The 20,663-nt window shown below is 39.1% G+C and overlaps 2 protein-coding genes across 2 annotated transcripts; both read right to left on the minus strand.

Moving 5' to 3' along the window:
* Positions 1-572: 572 nt before the first annotated feature.
* On the minus strand, positions 573-1,502 carry LOC114042345 (olfactory receptor 52B2-like). The gene has a single exon (XM_027861027.1). The coding sequence runs from the start codon at positions 1,500-1,502 to the stop codon at positions 573-575; it is 930 nt and encodes a 309-aa protein (XP_027716828.1).
* Positions 1,503-11,866: 10,364 nt separating this feature from the next.
* LOC114042346 (olfactory receptor 52B2-like) lies at positions 11,867-12,829 on the minus strand. Its single transcript, XM_027861028.1, has one exon. It carries the CDS (start codon positions 12,827-12,829, stop codon positions 11,867-11,869), a length of 963 nt encoding a protein of 320 aa, XP_027716829.1.
* Positions 12,830-20,663: the final 7,834 nt, after the last annotated feature.

A 20,663-nucleotide genomic window follows, 5' to 3' on the forward strand; every position in this document is an offset into this window, starting at 1 on the left:
AACTTTGGTAACTTCTCATATTCCCATGTACAAGATCACCACTTGGACACTTGGTTAGATATTTCCACGACCCCTCCATAAGTGAAACATTTCTGAGTGGACAATTGAATTTATAACAAATAGCACTAATTTCACACAAGGATAATTCTAGAGGTGACTGGGTGTCACAGTGGATAGAATATTGGACTTGGAGTGATGAAGATCTGAGTTTGAATCCTACTTCAGACAATTACTAGCTATGTGACCTTTGGAAAGTCACTTAACCTATCTCAGTCTTGGATTGTTCATCTGTAAAATGGGAATAATTCTCATTAAATATATTTGAATTATTGAATCATCAAATATAATTGAATTAGATGCTGTGAGGAGCAAATACGTAAAGTAGTTTGTAAATCATTGAGCTCTATAAAAATGCTAGATATTATTATTATTAAGACCATTTATATAAATGAGAGGAAATGTCTTCAATCTACAATCACCACTTCAATTGGAAACAATTAATCAGTATTTATGGCCTACAGTGATTCGCACAGAATATTTCAAGCTGCACAGTTTTCCTGGAAAACTTTAGCTCAGCAACCCAGACCCAGCCTGGAGAGCCTGGATGTGACAATATCCCGGATCTGTTTGGTCTTGACACCGTATATGATGGGGTTCAATGCAGGCGGCACAACCACATAGAGATTGGCCAGCAGGACTCCACATTCCAGGTGGCTCACCAGCACTGTCAAGTAGGCTGGCAAGTAGAACATGAGGATGACACACACATGTGAAGTACAAGTGCCCAGAGCCTTCAACTGGGCATCACGGGATGGGAGTCGAAAGACAGCTCGAAGAATAAACACATATGAGATGGAAATGAGAAAGACATCTAAGCCTATGAACAAGAATGATATCACCAGTGTATAAATGTTATTTGCAGTGATATCTCCACAGCCCAGCCTAGAGACCTTAGTTTGTTCACAATAAGTATCAGCAATGATGTTTCCACAGAATGGTAGCCGATTGACTAGGAAGACAAAAGGAAAGGTGAAGATCAGGCCCCTGGCCACAGAAAATCCACCAATGTTCCTGATCACAGAGGGGGTCAAGATCATGGTGTACCTCAGTGGAAAGCAGATGGCCACATAGCGGTCAAATGCCATGGCCAAAAGAACCATTGACTCTACGACAAAAATGGAAATGACAAAGAATATCTGGGTAAGGCAGGCCTGGAAATAAATGGACCTAGCCTGGAACCAGAAAAGAGCCAGCATCTTTGGCATGACGGTATTGGAGAGCAGGAAGTCTGTCATAGCCAACATGACCAGGAAGAGATACATGGGCTCATGGAGACTGTGCTCTACCCAGACAAGAATGGTCAGCAAAGAGTTACCCACAATTGACACCAAGTACATGGTGCAGAAGGGGATGGAGATCCAAAATTGTAGTTTCTCGAAGCCTGGGATGCCCATCAAAATGATGAAAGCTGGGTGGAAGGTGGTTTGATTGGTTACATCCATGGATGTAAGGCTATGGCTTGCTCTCTCCTCTTCCTTCTTTTGCTTGATTACCTAGAAAGAAGAAAAAAACCCACCCATATTCATTTTACTACTCCCCTATGTCACTTACAGTTCTGAGGATTATTATAGATTTAGAGCTGGGAGACCCCTTGAAGGTTATCTAATCCACCTCTTTATTTTAGAGACGAGGAACCTGATACCCAGAGATATTCAGACTTGTACCAGATCACACAGGCAGCAGGACTGGGAGAGGAACCCACGCCCTCTGACTATAAAATTCCCTTGCCCATTGCCTTATTCCATAATGAAACAACCCAACTTGTGTTGCTAGTACTACTCTCTGTATGAAGTTATAAAAGCAGTAATGCTTCAAAATTCTCTTTTCCTGTTGTATTAAATTTGTAAAATTTAAATAAATTAATAAATATAAATTTAATACAATACAATAATACAATAAATACAAAAATTTAATTAAACTAATAAATACAAATTAAAATTGTAAATGTTTAGGTAGGATCTTGTAAAACAAAAACATTTCTCCTTAGGCTAAAAGAAATGGAGCAAAGAATGACAGATTTTCAGAGCTGGAAGGAAATTCAGAAGCCATGTTCAACTTATGCCTGAACAAAAATCTCCCTCTTGGTGATGGAGAACTGATAATCTATTCTTTGGTTGAATATTCCTAGTCTTTTTTTCCTAGGTGCTTAGCGCATTGGATTTTTTGTTAAACCCAAGTGGTACTTTATTATTTTCCCTATTAAATTGAATCTAATTGGATATAGTCCATTGGATCCCAACTTTGTCACCCACACAATAGCCCTCTCTCTCTCAGCATTGTGTCATCTCTGAAGTTGGTAAGTGTGTCATCTATGTTTTAAAATGTCCTTGATAAAAATGTTCAATAGCACAAATAAAGGATATTTAACCCCTGAGATGCTAGAGACCTCTCTCCAAGTTGACAGTTATGTATTAATGACTCTTCAAGTCTGGTTAGTATTCACTAGTCTTGTGGTTACCTTCCAGATCTACTCCCCCCAGATATCAATCACATCAGTTTCTAGACATTTTCTGCCTATGTCATAGACCTCCCCTGTTCAATACCCCATCCCTTCAAAATCCTGTTATGTATTTTACCACAGAAAGCTAACAAGGACTCTCTAGCCTATTATATAAGAGGGCCCAAAGCCTGATTTCCATGTGTCTGAAAGAGGACACTCTAGAGCATCCTGTGGAGGAGTATAGGGGAACATTTTCTGATTTGCTTGTAGTTCCCAGAATTCTGTTAATATATTTGAACTCAGCAACATATCAAAAAAGGTGTGCTGGTAAATGTGAAATTTAATCTGTATTATTAAAATTTTAGCCATCACTTTCCTAAGTCTAGACAATCAACAAAACAACAAATCAACTCATGATTTAAAGCATTTGGCGATTTCTGAGGAAATTTAAGTGGAAATTTAACAATCAGCTCTCTGAACAAGTTTAAGCTGGCTCTATCACACCTCTGCCATCAAGTCAATATCCTAAAGGAAAAATAAACAAACAAGCAAACCTGTTACATGGTTTTTCAGTCCCCTTTTGGGGTAATGACAATACCTTAAGCATTCATTTCAAACACGTAGGTTTTTGTTTTCTCTTTTTATTTTTGCTTTTTTTCCTTATAGTCTCAACACATTGGAACAACCTCAGACCATTCAGAAAGCAGGGTTCCTTCCACGTGTTGTCTATCTTCTTAAAGACTCCCTTCTGCAGGTTGTATATAGGAAGGACTAGTGCCATTCCTGGAGAATTTCAGTCTTAAGTACAACTGGGTATGTATTTATTATTGTACAATATATTTATCATTACTCTTTATTTCTTGTATATAAGCTATGACTGAACAGTCCAACCAATCTCAGGTTAACTCAGTTCTTTTTCCTTATATCATGTTCAATAGCAACTTGAAAACACAGAATATATAATATGATGCATGATACGGAGCATGCTACTCATTTTACTTAGAAAAATCAAAGTGCTACACGTAAACTTTATGATCAACAAAACAAAACAAAACCCAAGGGTACACAGCTATCGAGACAAGGATTTGTCATAGAATCTGTGACAGTTGCAGTAGATTACATGCACAGGCTACTTACTCCTCCTCAAAACTGAACTAATTAATTGGTCATGATGACTCACTACTGAAGCCATGTTACCGTCTGGCAGGGCTGCTGGTGATACAGCTGCTTTTGCAAAGAGGGTTATGGGGAATTGGTAGAGAATGAATATCCACGGTTGAAGCAGGCCTCAAGTCTGCGAATGCTAGCCACGTGCTAAGGTGGGGAGCAAACAGCAGCTGTCTATACATGATCACAAGCCTCAAGCCTAGGTAATACAGAGGCAACCCAAATTGAAAAGAATTACATGAAGAACTGACAATATCTTCTGAACTAAGCACTCTACGCCTGGATTATTGAAATAACCTACTAGTTGTCCGGTCTGCCTTCCTCAAGTCTCTTCCCCAGTCCAGCCTGTTCTCCACTCGGCTGTCCAATTGATTTTTCTAAAGCAAAGGTCTGACCTTATCAACCCTCTATCATTCAATAAACCCTAGTGACTCCCTATTACCTCCAGAATCGCATATTAAGTCTTATGTTTGGCTTTAAAGCCTTTCACAACCTAGACCCTTCCTACTTTCCCAGTCTTTTAGTTGACTCCCCTTTATCTACTCTACAATCCAGTAACACTATGCTCCTTCTTGTTCCTCAAATAGAGCACTTAATATCTGTACATTTTCGCTGGCTGCCCCTCATCTCTGGAATATTCTCTCGCCTCATCTCCATTTTCCAGCTTCCACAGTGTCCTTCAGATTTCAGCTCAAATCTCCCTTCTGCAAACTGCCTTTCCACTTCCCTTCAATGTTAGTGCTGTTCCTCTGTGATCATCTATAATTTACCCTGTATCTATCTTATAAGTACATAGTTGTTTGCATGTTGCCTATGCCATTAGAACAGGAGCTTCTTGAAAGCATAGGATGTTTTTGATTTTCTTTTATCATCAGCACTTAGCACAGTTCCAGGCACATAGTAAGCACTTAGTAAATAATACTTGTTGATTTGACCTACCTCAATACTCGGTAATTTCAATGGAAAGGAAAAAATGGATGAAGACAATGAAAACTTTGGGAAAATGGTTCAGAATCAAGAAATACGAGATCAGGGATAGCTAGGTGGTGCAGTGGATAGAGCACCGGCCCTGGATTCAGGAGGACCTGAGTTCAAATCCGGCCTCAGACACATAAAAACTCTTACTAGCTGTGTGACCTTGGGCAAGTCACTTAACCCCATTGCCCAGGCCAAAAAAAAAAAAGAAAGAAAAGTGAGATCAATGATTTATATACTACTCAGAAGCCTTATACCTGAAAATTACATATATACATATATATAATATATACACATATGTACATATATATGTATATGTGTATGTATATATATATATATATATGTGTATCTTTAAGATAGTAATATGTTCCTCTCCCCACACTGCCAGTGCCTTCCTCTGAAATTCCCTCCCATTTATATGGTATATATCTTGTATGTATGTTTTTTGGTACATTGTCACTCCAATTAGAATATGAGCTCCTTGAGAATGGAGACCATGTTTTTGCCTTTCTTTCTATCCCTAGTTTTTAGCACAGTTCCTGGCATATAGTAAGTGCTTAATAAATGCTTGTTTGCTGACTGGCTAATGTACTGGAATGGTAACTGAACTTTGAGAGGACCTAGGTTTAAATGACCAAGCTCTTCAGTTCTACGATCTTATTATTTTCCTCATCTGAAAAAAAAAAAAGCAGTTATGGTAATGCATTTCTTTCCTCACAAGGTTGTTGTGATGATGCCTCGTTTTAAAATGCAAAGTTATAGAAATGTTAAAAAAGGAGATCTCAGAGCTATTTCCAACTTGCTCTTATGTCCTCCTTCCTTTCATCGGTTTGGAGCATCTTTCTCCCTGGCTTCATAGAGGTTCTAGCTTGTGGCTTAGCACAATTGCTACACAACTATAGCCTCCACCTGGGGTTGCTATTACATCTTTCCCATTGACCTGTTATAACTTCTAATAGAAACTCAGACAAATAGAGTAGGAAGATCATAGATGAAGCATTACCATCTATCACTGAGAAGTACTCAGAGTGATAGGGACTCACTTTGGGTCACAGTCGTAGTGCACTAAAACTGCACTAAAATCTAACCATTCTTTCCACTTTCTAGGAATCAACCGCGTGTTGTCTCAGAAAGTCACTTAGAACATTATTCAGTAAATGGCTTTTTATCTCTCACATAAATACCTAGAACCTGATGTGTGCCAGATATTGATGACAGGAAAGGAAAATAAATGGACATCCAAAGACCTAAAGGAAGCATTACTCTGTATTAGGTAGTTCTTCTAGGGAAGTTTTATGGAAGGACATAAGAAAGAACCAAATGTGATGTGCACTTTGCACAAGTGGAGGAAATATACATTTGGATGAAAACACAGCTCTATCAAAGCACTGTTTGTCTTTCCACGTGATTAGGACTTATTTTACCAACTAAGCTGTAAGTTTTGGGACACCTGGATCTGTATCTTAAATTATTTCTATTCTTCCTTCCTCAAATCTACAGTGCACAGAACCTGGTGCTCAGTTGGTATTCAAGATATTGTTATTGATCAATTTATTATTAATTGAACAAGTCCAGTATTTACATTATTGTCTTCTTGTCTTCCTGTTTCCCAATATCACTTCTCCTCTAACCCAGGACCATCATTTTATGCTATCTTCCCATTACTGACTCCACATGCTTCTTTCTCTCTCTTCATTTACATAGTTCTTCCCTTATCTCCAGCACTTTTCTTCTCCCCATTGCTGCGTTCTCAATATTCTTTATACTTCCCCAACCTCATCACTATCTCATATATTGTTCTATTTCTTCACCTCCATCACTTCACTGCTACCATCATTGTCACCAGAGCCCCCTTACTATCTCTCCACTTCATTCACTCCCTCCCCATCCTTAGCACTATACCATATTTTTGTTTTTGTTTCTTACCCTGTATTATTCCCTTCCCATTCATAAAATATGTTCTAATACTTATCTCCTTATTATCTTCTCATCCCCACCAGTCCATCCCCAAACTTCTCATTACCTCTCCATCCCTTTAGTGTCTCTCCAGTACCGTTAGTGTCACCACAGACTCATCAGTGTTTCCCTAGTTCAATTAGGCTCTTCCCCTTATGTAGTATTATTTTTCTACCTTTTAAATTATACTGCAATCCTTGACAGTGCCTCCTCATTCCCACTACCACCACCTTCTCCTTATCACCCTTCTATCATTCTTTTTCAATTCTCTTTTTTATTTACCAAAGACTCATCTCTCTCCATCAGGAGTTCCAATCTGTCTCTCCTCTCTTCAGACAACCATTTTACTTACCTTAATGGTAGCCAAGGAAATCTTCTTGATAGTTTTATAAGTGACAATGAGACTCAGTGTCTTTGGTGTTTATATCTTATGCCTAATATTCCCAAAGGGGATGAAGTTTCACTAGCCACTCTTGCCTCAAGCTAGAAGTTAAGTCAGAACTTTTAGCACATTCCTTCCTTAAGAGGGATTGTGCTCAGTGCTTTCCACCAACTGAGTAAGTCTCTTGGGAACAGATGGGATTGGACCATAGGGAAAGTGGTAATAGGTTCAAACATGGCCTGCTGGTTCCCTCACATCAGTGTTAAAAAGGAATCATAATTCAATATAGGAAATTAGAATTTCCTCTTCAGAAAAGAATCATGGATGTCTCCCCCAAAAAATAAAAAATACCACTCTGGTCACAAGCTCTCCAGTGATGAACTCAATGCTTCACATAACAGCCCATTTTACTATTTTACAGCTTGTTTGGGGAAGATTGCTGCTATCTGTATTCATTCACTTAGCAGAGTTAGTTAACATGTTGGATGTTAGAATGAGGATCCAAAAGATCCCAAGAGTAGAATGATGGACTGAATCTAATATGATGCACTGTGAAAAGGACAAATATAAAGTCTTAAGTTAATGAATGAATTAAAAGGCATTTATTAAGTTATTTTAAATGCTGAGTGCTAAAAATACAAAACTAAAAGAAATATGGTCTCAGCCTTCAAGAAGCTTATATCATAATAGGCAGTGACAACATATATAAGGGAATAGTGTTCAGGGAAATATGATTTCAGAAATTCAGAAATTATATAAGTACAGAATAAGAGATTTAGCTAGACAATTGTTCATTTGAAAAAAGACCTTAAGGTTTTTTTAATAGACCACAAGCTCAGTGTGAATCAACAGAATGGCACAGCACAAAGCCAATGAAATCCTAGGCTGAATTAATAAAGAATAGGGTTGAGAAACAGAAAGTAAAAGACTGACTGTCCTCTGCACTGGTCATACTCAGTCAAGAGTTCTATGTTCAGTTTTGAGTGCCTCTTCTTAGAAAGTCTAGTGATAAACCTTAAGGCTTTCAAAGGAAAATTAACAAAATGCTGAGGAGACTGGGTATAAAAATCTATCTTACCCTACAGGAAAATAGGGGGGAAGGGAATAAGAGAGCAGGGGGATGATAGAAGGGATGGAAGATTGGGGGAGGGTATAATAAGAAGCAAATGCTTCTGAGGAGGGACAGGGTTAAAAGAGAGAATAGAATAAATGGGGAGTGGGATAAGATAAAAGGAAATATTTAGTTTTTCACAACATGACTACTATGAAGTGTTTTGCACGACTATACATGTATAACCTGTATCAATTTGCTTGCCTTCTCAATAAGGGTAGGTGGGGAGGGAGGAAGGGAGAAAATTTGGAACCCAAAGTTTTAAAAATAAATGTTAAAAATTGTTTTCACATGCAACTGGGAAATAAGATATATAGGCAATGAGGTATAGAAATCTATCCTGCCCTACAGGAAAAAAGAAGGGGATAAGAGAAGGGGGGCGGATAGAAGGGAGGGTAGATTAGGGGAAGGGGTATTTAGAATGCACACCATAAAATTAAAAAAAATGCTGAGGAGATTGTAAAATACAGCATATGAGGATTATGAGGATTGAAGAAAGTGAGGGTGAGGTGTTAAGTGTCTTAGACCAGGCTAAACGGGTGTGTCAATGATAGATCTCTTCATGTATTTGCAAAGTTCTTCATGGATGTTTATAGAATAGGATGAAATTGGGTTAAATTATACTAGATTAAACTATATTTATGCTTTTGTTCAAGCCATTGATAAAGATGTATGATTCCCAACTGAGGTATACTGAGGTTGCTTAGCATTTGCTTAACTTCCCCTTCATTTTGCTCATATTTCACATGTAACAGAGTACCTGGATAGTATTGGAAAGCACACCAAAGTTACTTGTCAGATCTAGCTGTTTCTGTCTTCTCTCAATCTCTCCCCATCTCACTGTCTCTCTCTGTCTCTGTGTGTCATTGCTGTTTCTCTGTCTCTGTGTGTCTCTCTCTTTGTTCCTTTTACCCTCTCCTTCCCTTTCTCTCTCTCTGATTCTCTATCACTTTCTTTTTTCTGTATCTCTCTCTGCCTCTGCCCTTTCTCTCCCTCTCTCCTTCCTTCTTTTTCACTTTCCCTTCTAAATTCAGTTCAAGTGCTACTCCCTTTCCTGATCTGCCCCAGCTGTTTCTGCTTACCCCCTTTGAAATGGCTTCTTATTTACTTTTATCTATGTATTTATACATTGATATATGCACAAGTTATTTCTCTAAATAAACATAAGATCTTGATGGCAAGACCCCATTTTATTTCTGAACTTTTAACTTCAGTACCTGGTATAGTGCTTGGCACATAGCAGACACTTAATAAATTTATGTTGATTGAGTGTTGATAAGAACTGAGCTTTTTAAGGGCCAAGGTATCTGAAGTCATGATTTGGGGCAATTAATGCCTATCCTCGAAATGAATTGTGGATTTTGGGAAGTCAGAAGTTCTGAGAGGCCAGTTAGACATCTGCACATGCTCAGCTTGCTCTGAGCTGGTACGACTAAAGCTTCGAGGTCCACTAGATGGTGTGCCAAGATAAAGCACGTAGTAGTAACTTCTCCAAGTCAAGCCTTGCTGGAGAAAAATTGTGCATCTGTGGTTGATGGTAGTCAACTGCATGCAAATGTTTCAAATACTAAATAGAAGAGAGTCAAAGATAGGAGCCTGCGATCACCAATGGCAGCCTCCTTCCTTCCAGTTCTATAGTTGTACATCAATCAAAACTCAATTAGATAATTCCTTCAGCACCTTTGACTCCATCTGCCAGTCTCCTTCCCATACTCAGGAGAAAAGGATTCATTTCAAGGTACCTGGACCACCAAACAATGGAGACCCTGGGAGATCTTAGGAAAGAGGCATCAAAGCATGGTCTCAACTATTTTGTGTGAAACAAATTGTCGATAAAATGTTCCGCTGGAGTTTCCTTTACAATATAAATGCATATATATGCATATACACATACACACGTATACAAACATGCACATATATTTGTTTTCCTATTGCCTCACATTGTCACCATTAGTATTTGTGGTTTCATTTGTTCCACCTATGACATTCCAGAAAATCATAAGCACTAGGCCCAGAAAAATAAACAAGTGAGCTTAATGGATGGGTAAAGGAGATTGTCAGAAGAAGCAAGAGAAGAGTCATTGAAAGGATTTAACTTCTTATCAGTATGACCCTAGGCAAGTCACTTAACTCTTATCTTCCTCAGTTTCCTCATCCGTAAAATGAAGATAATAATCACGCCTACCTCATGAGGTTGTGAAGGTCAAATAATAGAATATTCGTAAAGCACTTTGCCAGTCTTAAAGTGTGATACGAAGGTTAGTTTTATTATTATTAAATAGTTTTATCTTTTCATAATTCAAAGATGACCAAGGAGAGTCATCCTTACAGGATTTTAAAATTGTCAAATATTTTCCAACATTTTCTCTGAGGGGTCATAGGCTCAGAGGTCTAGAGCTGGAAGGGGATATCAGAAGGCATCTAGTTCAACCCCCTCATTCTACAGATAAGAAAACTGAGGTTCATGAAGATTAAGCAACTTATTCAAGCTCACACAGGTAGTAGGGATCAGAGAAAAGATCTGAACCCAGATCCTTGACTCCAGAGCCAGTACTCTTTCCACTGTACCAGCGGTGAAAAGTGTTCAGCTCTTCATCTCCTGAACTCCCCCCCTCTTTCTGTCCCTGAGTCACTTGTTCTTCCTTAATTTCTCAGCATGCATGGCTCCTCCTGGATAGCAACTGGCCAAACTTCTGATCTCTTCAGATATCTAAACTGAGCAGTAGGTAATCCATTTCTCTTGTTTTTGGTTTATTCAAGAGAAGGTTGGAGCTTAAATAAACAATTTAGGGAAAAATTTTAAAAAATGAAGACCTAAAAATACATATTTACAGAAGACAGATTTCTTCTCCTAAAGTAGCTGAATTCTAGTGATGGTGGAAAGGGATTGACATATCTTTGCTGCCTCTACCCGGTTTGGGCTTGATGGGAAATTGAGCCACTTATTATCCAGCATTAGGTACATCCCTGCAGAATTGATGAGATTTCTAGTCCTACTAAGATTCTGCATATCCATGTATCCATTTGTTTATTTACATAATGTGTTGATATCTTTCAGGTACCAAGCTGGGCAAAGTAGAGAATGCAAGGAAAATTGAGACAGGTTCTGGCCTTAAGGAGTTCCTACATCACCTGGGAGCTGATATGACACATATACAAAAATAAATTCAAGTGAGTTTGATATGTGCATGAGGGCTGTGCAAAGGGTTGTGATGGTTCTGAGAAGGGAAATTATGACTGTGAAGTGAAAGGATCATGGAAAGCATCATGGAGGAGGTGACATCTGATCTGGGCTTTGAAGGATGAATGGAACTGCAAAGGTTTGACAAAGAAGGAAGGGCATTTTAGGAAAAAGAAAAGTGTGAACAAATGAAAAAAAAGCAGATCATGGTGCATACTCATGGAAAAACAAGTGAGTCCTTTCACCATATTTATGCAAATTACGAGAATAAGAATATGATGCCAGATTGAAGAGGAATTTGGGGTCCAAATCATGTAAGACCTTAAATGCTACAGATTTTATTTAGGCAAAGAGGAGCTCTTGAAGGTTTCTGAGTCAGGTGTTCAGTGAAACTTTCGTATTTACCTAGGGTTCCTTCTTTTCTATCAAAACTTCACTCTTTATAATGAATATCACTAATTGTGTCCAGGTGTAGTCGATAAGACCAATTACACACAGAGGAATACCCTTTGATGCCATAATCATCACAAAAATTGGAGGTAACATTTTAGCCTCTCTAGCCCAGAGCAACACATATAGAATATCTTAATTGGCCTAGTCTTCCTGAACTGCTTCCCCACCACACCACATGCCCAACCTGGAGAGCCTTGATGTGACAAAACCCCGGATCCGCTTGGTCCTGACACCATATATAATGGGGTTTAATGCAGGCGGCACAACCACATAAAGATTGGCCAGTAGGACCCCACAATCAAGATGGCTAACTAGCACTGTCAGGTAGGCTGGTAGATAGAACATGAGGATGACGCACACGTGTGAGCTACAAGTGCCCAGAGCCTTCAACTGGGCATCCCGGGATGGGAGTCGAAATACAGCTCTAAGAATAAACACATATGAGATGGAAATGAGCAAGACATCAAAGCCTGTGGATAAGAATGACATCACCAGAGTATAAATGTTATTGGCAGTTGTATCCACACAAGCTAGCTTGGAAATCTTAGTTAGTTCACAATAAGTTTCAAAAATGATGTTTCCACAGAATGGCAGTCGCTCAACTAGAAAGATAAAAGGGGAAGTGATGACCAGACCCCTGGCCACAGAAAATCCTGCTATTTTCCTGATCACAGAGGGGGTCAGGATCATGGTATATCTCAATGGGAAACAAATGGCCACAGAGCGGTCAAATGCCATGGCCAAAAGAACTGTTGACTCAATGACAAAGATGAAAATGACAAAAAACATCTGGGTGATACATGCCTGGAAAGATATGGACTCAGCCTGGAACCAGAAGAGAGCCAACATCTTGGGCATGATGGTGTTGGAGAGCAAGATATCTGTCATAGCCAACATGGCCAGAAAGAGATACATGGGTTCATGGAGACTGTGCTCCATCCAGATAAGTATGATCAGCAAGGAGTTACCCCCAAGTGCCACCATGTATATGGTGCAGAGGGGGATGGTGATCCAAAACTGTATTTTCTCCAGGCCTGGGATGGCCTTCAAAATGATGACAGCTGGGTGGAAAGTGTAATTGGTGTTTTCAATGACAGCAGACATGGAGTAGATGTGTTTTGCTTATTCTCCTCATTCCTGGGCTTTGTCACCTAAAAATATAAAGATCCCAGGTTTAGAAACACTGTTATATAGCACTCACGAAAGCATAGCACTCTTACTGGTGAAAAACTGTCTATTATTGTCCCTTTTTTCTTTAAAAAAATATTAATACTATAAAGCTACAGAAAATAAGATGAGGAGATGGGGCAGAGCCAAGATGGCAGAGTAAAGGCAGTGACTTGCTTGAGCTCTCCCCCAAATCCCTCCAAATACCTATAAAAATGCTCTAAACAAATTCCAAAGCAGCAGAACCCACAAAAAGACAGCGTGAAACAAATTTCCAGCCCAAGACAACCTGGATGGTTGATCAGAAAGGTATATTGCGCCAGGCTAGGAGAGGAATGCAGTTTGGCATGGGCACGCAGGCCTCAGCGAACCTGGAGCAGGCTTCAGAGGACTGAATCACAGGCAGCTATAGTGGTTTCCAGACTTCTCGACCCATGAATGCCGAAGACAACTTAAAAGGTCAGTAGGAAAATTCTGTGTCTGTGGTGAGAGAGAAGAGAGGGGTCCCAGCACCAGTCCCTGAGTGTGGCCCCTGGGTGGGCCAGACTCCACACTTCTGGCCCACAGACTGAGGGGGAATCCAGTGGCTGATCTGAGGGGGATTGCAGGGATCTCTCTGCTGGTGCAGGATTCTCTTGCTTTACCCTTGCTTGGATCTGGGTCACAGTTTTGAGTGGCGGTCCTGGGGCGAGGAGGAGTGCTGATGTGGTGGAGCTAGTAGTGCTGGTGGAGAGGAAATCCTCCTCACAGTTCCAAGGCAAAAAAAGAGTGCTTGTGGTCACTTATAGAACAGAGCACAGACCAGGAAAGGAGTAAACACGTTGTCCTTGATCATAGCACCTTGGAAAAACTGAAAATTTATAGGTCCGTAGAAGTATCTCTGAAAACAGCTACACAAAACCCCTGAACCTTGGGACAGTATATTCTGAACACTGGAAGCAGACCCCTCCCTTAACAAAGAGTTTATAACTCAAGTAATTGGCTGGGATCATGAGCAAGCAGCACAAAAAGAGTCAGACCATAAAATCTTACTTTGGTGACGAAGAAGATCAAAACATACAACTAGAAGAAGACAACAAAGTCAAAGCTCCTACATCCAAAACGTCCAAGAAAAATATGAATCAGTCCCAGGCCTTGGAAGAGCTCAAAAGGGATTTTGAGAAGCAAGTAAGAGAAGTAGAGGAAAAACTGGGAAGAGAAATGAGAGTGATGCAAGAAAATCATGAAAAGCAAGTTAACAGCTTGCTAAAGGAGACCCAAAAAAATACTGAAGAAAATAACACCTTAAAAAACAGCCTAACCCAAATGGCAAAAGAGGTCCAAAAAGCCAATGAGGAGAAGAATGCCCTAAAAAGCAAAATTGGTCAAATGGAAAAGGGAGTCCAAAAGCTTACTGAAGAAAACACTTCCTTACAAATTAGAATGGAGCAATTGGAAGCTAGTGACTTTATGAGAAATCAAGACACAGTAAAACAAATTCAAAAGAATGAAAAAATAGAAAACAATGTGAAATACCTCATTGGAAAAAAAAAACTGACCTGGAAAATAGATCCAGGAGAAATAATTTAAAAATTATTGGACTATCTGAAAGCCATGATCAAAAAAAGAGCCTAGGCATCATCTTTCAAGAAATCATCCAGGAAAACTGATATTTTAGAACCAGAAGGCAAAATAGAAATGGAAAGAATCTACTGATCACCTCCTGAAAGAGATCCCCAAAGGAAAACTCCTGGGAATATTTTAGCCAAATTCCAGAGTTCCCAGGTCAAGGAGAAAATATAGCAAGCAGCCAGAAAAACACTATACAAGTACTGTGGAAACACAATTAGGATACCACAAGATTTAGCAGCTTCTACATTAAGGGACTGCGGGGCTTGGAATATAATATTCCAGAGGGCAAAGGAAATAGACTACAACTAAGAATCACCTACCCAGCAAAACTGAGCATAATTCTTCAGGGGAAAAAATGGATATTCAGTGAAATAGAGGACTTTCAAGCATTCTTGATGAAAAGACCAGAGCTGAGTAGAAAATTTAACTTTCAGATATAAGACTCAACAGAAAATGAAGAGGTAAATAGGAAAGAGAAAACATAAGAGATTTATTAAGGTTGAACTGTTTACATTCTGCATGGAAAGATGATATTTTTGACTCATGAGTCCTTTGTCAGTATTAGAGTAGTTGGAGGGAAAAAAATTATATGTATGTATAGACAGATAGATAGATAGATAGATAGATGGATAGATAGATGGCACAGGGTGAGTTGAAGATGAAAGGATGATATGTGGAGAATAAAATTAAGGGGTGAGAGAGAATTATACAGAGAGAAGGAGAAAGGGAGAGGTAGAATGGGGTAAACTATCTCACATAAAACAGGCAAGAAAAGGCTTTTACAGTGGAGGGGAAATGGGGGAAGGTGAGAGGGAATGAGTCAATCTTATTCTCATCAGATTTGGCTTAAGGAAAGAATAACATGCACACTCAAATGGGTATGGAAATCTATCTTACCCTACAGGAAAATGGGGGGGGGGAAGGGGACAAGAGAGCAGGAGGACGATAGAAGAGAGGGCAGATTGGGGGAGGGGGTAATCAGAAGCAAACACTTCTGAGGAGGGACAGGGTCAAAGGAGAGAATAGAATAAATGGGGGGTGGGATAGGATGAAGGGAAATATACTTAGTTTTCACAACATGAAAAAAAAGCAAATAACATGGGAAAACTTTCTCCTGTGACCCTGTGGCTTGACCTGCATGAGAGGTAGGTAGGAGGAGAGGGAGAGTGTCACCTGGGAGAAACCTGCAAAGTGACTGGAGTTGGTCATTAGAGATTGAAGGACTTTGCACATTCTTTATGTGCTCTCTCTCTCTCAAGACCAGAGGCCTTGGGGAGTCCCTAAGACAGAAAACTAGAGACCTAGGGTCAATCAAACTCAGAATATGAGCTGTAAAATGGGAAAATACCCAATACTTCTACTATGTGTTAGGGTGAGCAGATATGAGTCAAGTAAGTTCTGGTATTGAAAGATGGTAGCCATAATCAAGGGAATCATGGCTACTGATGGATAAGGAAAAAATATGACCACAGAAAAACAGAAAAGAAACTGAGCTTCACTAAAAAGTAAAAATGAACAAACAACTGATTAGCAAATTTATCTCCAGCAAACTTTTTACAAAAGATAAGGACAAGTCACATAATCCAATCCATAGTTGAAGAGAAATCTCTTGAAAAATATTACCAGCAAATGATCATCTAGTCCATACTTAGGGGACTTTAATGATTACTTTCCACATTCATCTCAAACACAGCCCATCCAAAATAGAATTTATTAATTTTTTCCCACAAAATTTCCCCTTTTCTCTAACTTACCTGTTTATTTTCAAGGCACCACCATCCTGGTTACACCAGTTTGTCATATCCTTGATACTTTATTCTGTCTTACTTCCCCCTCCCAATATTAAAGCAATTGCTAAGTCTTGTTGATTCTGCCCACAAAACATCCCCACCATCTATCCTCTTCTTTTCACTTATACGGCCACTATGTGGTTTAAGTCCTCATCACCTTCCACCTGGATACTACAATGCCTCCTAATTGATCAACCTGCCTCAGGTCCCTCTCTTCTCCATTTCATCCTAAACACAGTTCCCAACGTGATTTTCCTAAGGCACAGATCTAACTGTGGTACTTCTTTGCTCAAAACACTACAGTTACTCCTATGAAGAAATGGAAACTGCTTTGTTTGACATTCAAGGCCCTTCACAATATGGCTCACCATTCACCTTTTATGCCTTTCAGTCAAACTGTCCTACTTGCTCTTCTTTGTACACAACATTCTGCCTCTTTGTGTCTTTCTTCAGGTCATGATCCATGCCTAAAATATACTTCCTCTTCGTTCTGCCTTTAAGAATTCCTAGCTCACTTCAAGCCCCAATTTAAGCGATACCTCCCACATTATACCTTTCATGGCACCGCTATCCCTAACTCTTACTTCCTTATCAACATCTCCAACAAATTATATATACATATATATGTGCATATATGTATATATACACACAAATATATGTATATATCTATATCTATCCTCAATAGAATATAAGCTCTTTGAGGGAAGAGACTTCTATCTTTGTATCCCCAATTGATTGATTTGTTGTCGTCCTTTGTTCTCAAAATGGAACAAAATGACATCACTATGTTGGGGTCAAGGTACAGTGTGTCGATTGGCTGATCAAACCAATATGGGCTCAGAAGGCTCTACCACAACCTGGGCACACGATCATTTGGAGTAGAGATGGCTCTAAATTTTTGCATCTCACATTTCTTTTGAGCTACTGAAATTCTGCTTCACTCATAGAGCACAGCACCTTCTTTGATGTGGGCATGCCAGTGTCTTCCATGTTGTGTAATCAATTCCAAAGTTCTCCAGAGAGACATTGAAAGTAACCTTGTATTGCTTCTTCTGACCTCCATATGAGTACTAGCCTAGTGTGAGTTGTCTGTTTAGTCTTTAGGCAAATGTACATTTGGCATTCAAATGTGGCCAGCCCATTAGAGTTGCACTCTCTGCAATAGAGTTTAAATGGTTGGAAGTTGAGCTCTAGAAAGGACCTCAATGTTCAGTACTTTATCTTGCCACATGATCTTCAGAATCTTCCTAAGAAAATTCAAATGAAATTGATTCAGTTTCCTGGCATGGCGCTGGTAGACTGTCCAGGTGCATACAACAATGAAGTCATCACAATGACTCTGTAGACTTTCAGTGTGGTAGGCAGTCTAAGGCCTCTTCTTTCCCACACTTTCCTTTGGAACCTCCCAAACACTGAGCTAGCTCTGGCAATGCATATGTCAACCTCGTCATCTATGTGGACATCCTTGGAAAGTATACTGCCAAGGTAAGTGAACTTGCCCACAGTGTTCAAAACTTCTCCATTTGCTATAACTGATGGTACCATATATGGATGGTGTGGTACTGCCTGGTAGATAACCTGTGTTTTATTATTGTTGTTAGGCTAAAATTAACACAAGCAGCAGAGAAGTGATCCATACTTTGTTGCATATCAGCCTCAGAGGCTGCATTGAGTCCACAATAATTTGCAAATGAAAAAATCATGCGCCAATTCTCCCCCTTATTTAGTGTTGGCTTGTAGTCTTTTCAAATTAAATAATTTACTGTCAGTGCTGTAGCTGGCCTTGATGTCATTTTACTCCTCATTGAAGATATCTGACAATATTGCTGAAAACATCATGCTCAAAAGCATGGGAGCAAGCATAGAGTCCTGCTTCACTCCATTGGTGACTGGGAAAGCATGAGAATATCATCCATTAGCCAGAAGCTATGCAAGCACTCCATCATAAAACTGGCATACAATACTTATAAACTTCTTTAAGAACCCAGATTTTGTCATAATTTTCCATAAGTCCTCATGACTGACAGTATCGAAGGCCTTGGTCAGATAGACAAACATTGTGTATAGACCGTTGCTCAAATACAGGCTAGATGCCCACTTGTGGAGTTTGGTAGAGTGGGGATGCTTTAAGGTCAGACTAGATGGCTGCTGAGCTCCCATGCAACACTGAAATTCAGTAACTCTGTGACCTAGGATTGAGTGCCTATTGTTATATTCACTGCCCCATGTGACCTCACACTTAGCTCCTCTGGGCTTTGTTTTCTTCATCTGTAAAATGAGTGCGGTGAACCACACAAGAAGACAAGAGACCCAGATTTGGAATCTAAGAATCTGAGTTTGAATCCCCATCCTGCCAAGTATGGCCTTGGGCCTTAATTACCCAATCTGTAAAATAGATGATCTCTAATGTAACGTATAATGTAACTAATATGTCATCCAGTTTTAAATCTGTGATCCTATGGGCTCTATCCTACTTCTGACCTCTTCTGGATATACCCAAATTTGTCAACATTCTTCTTTAAATGTGGCACCCATTACCAAAATATGCCTGGGCATTATTTTGGATTGTTTACTTCAACGCATCAAGCAAATATTCTAGGATAAAAATTTACAAGGTCTCTTTGGGTTATGGCAGATAATGTGAGCCTTCATTTCAAGGCTTTTAATTATTTTTAATTATTTAACTAATAGTAGTTTTAATTATTCATCCACAAATGCATGACCTTATCCTTTATCATGCTACACATATCTTTAATTTTTCTACCAACTTATATAATTTATTAAAATAAATACATATCAAAAGCCTTTAATAAATGATTTCTAAGTTGAAATGTTGGAAATTGTTGTGTGGTATCATCCTGTTGGTTTGACTGTATCACTCAGAAGAATTTAAGTTCCCCTGCATGGGAGATGACTGAGTACTTTTTTTTCCTGGTTTCGTATAAGGGTTTCAATCAAAAGTTTCTAAGGAATTTCACTACCCTTTATTTTCTTTGAAAATAGTTAATCAGTTTCATAATGAATGAGCTAATATTGTTGAATATTGAATAACACGGCTGCAAATAAGGGATTTGGTCACATAATGGGATGTTTACTCAAAGCCTTGTAGTCAGCAAATGCAAGCTTATATAGACAAAAAATAATATTCTAAGGGGCACCAATATTGAGCCAGGGATACTTCAGAAGATATTTGAAACTCAGAGTAGATTACACCTATAGGTTCTCTTTAGTTACATAGCCCTTTTTTTTCCTTCTAAGAAATCCACTTGCCAATTAAGTATCTCACTTCATGTTGCTCTATGACAATATCAATGGCAAAATACCTCTACATAAGAAGGACTATGAGAGGTGGTCAGGGTGTACATTCCCAAAGCCAAAGCCATAAAGCAAGTCCCCAAGCCTAATGAGTATTATGAGCTCAGGCCCAAGGAAAAAGCAGCAGTGGTCTCTTGTGTGCTGGAGCCAGCTCAGACCAGCTGGTAAGAGCCAATCGTTAAATTTTCAGTGTGAGCCTTTATACAGGCTTATCTCATTTCATTGCACTTCACTTTATTGCTCATTGAAGATACTGAATTTTTTTTTACAAATTGAAGGTTTGTGACAACCCTGCATCAAGCAATTTATTAGCTCCATTTGTCCAACAGAATGTGCTCACATCATGTCTCTGTGTTACATTTTAGTAGTTTTTGCAATATTTCAAACTTTTTCATTATCATTATGTCTGTTATGGTGATCTCTGGCTAGTGATCTTTGATATTATTACTGTAATTGTTTTGAGGCACCATGAACTGTGTCCATATAAGATGGCATGCTTAATAAAAGTGTATTCTGACTGCTCCCTTAACAGGCCATTTCCCTGTCTCCCTCTCCTTGGGCCTCAACAGTCCCTGACATACAATATTGAAATTAAGCTAATTAATAACTTGCAATGGTCTCCAAGTGTTGAAGTGAAAGTAAAAGTCAATCCATGTGGTAAACTTCATTGTTGTCTTATTTTAAGAAATTACCACTAGTTTGGAGTAGACAGCCATAATAGACTTCAGCAACCACCACCCTGATCAGTCAGCAGTCATCAACACTGAGGCAAGATCCGCCACCAGAAAAAAGGATTATGACTCTCTGAAGGCACAGATTATAAGTAGCTGTTTTTAACAATAAAGTATTTTTAATTAAGGTATGTACATTGGTGTTTTAGGCATAATATCATTGCACACTTAACCGACTATAGTATAGTTTATATGCATTAAGAAGCCAAAAAAAATCATGTTGCTAACTTTATTGTGATTTTGCTTTATTGTGGTGGTCTGGAAGCAAATCTGCAATATCTCCAAGATATGTCACTACTTTGGAAACTGGCAAATGCTACAAAT

This window comes from Vombatus ursinus, unplaced genomic scaffold (assembly GCF_900497805.2).
Source record: "Vombatus ursinus unplaced genomic scaffold, bare-nosed wombat genome assembly UNPS02014355.1, whole genome shotgun sequence".
NCBI lineage: Eukaryota > Metazoa > Chordata > Mammalia > Diprotodontia > Vombatidae > Vombatus > Vombatus ursinus.

What these genes read in the sequence shown, in the direction of transcription:
- LOC114042345 (XM_027861027.1), bottom strand. Translation starts at nt 1,502, where the DNA reads ATGGATGTAACCAATCAAACCACCTTCCACCCAGCTTTCATCATTTTG.
- LOC114042346 (XM_027861028.1), bottom strand. Translation starts at nt 12,829, where the DNA reads ATGTCTGCTGTCATTGAAAACACCAATTACACTTTCCACCCAGCTGTC.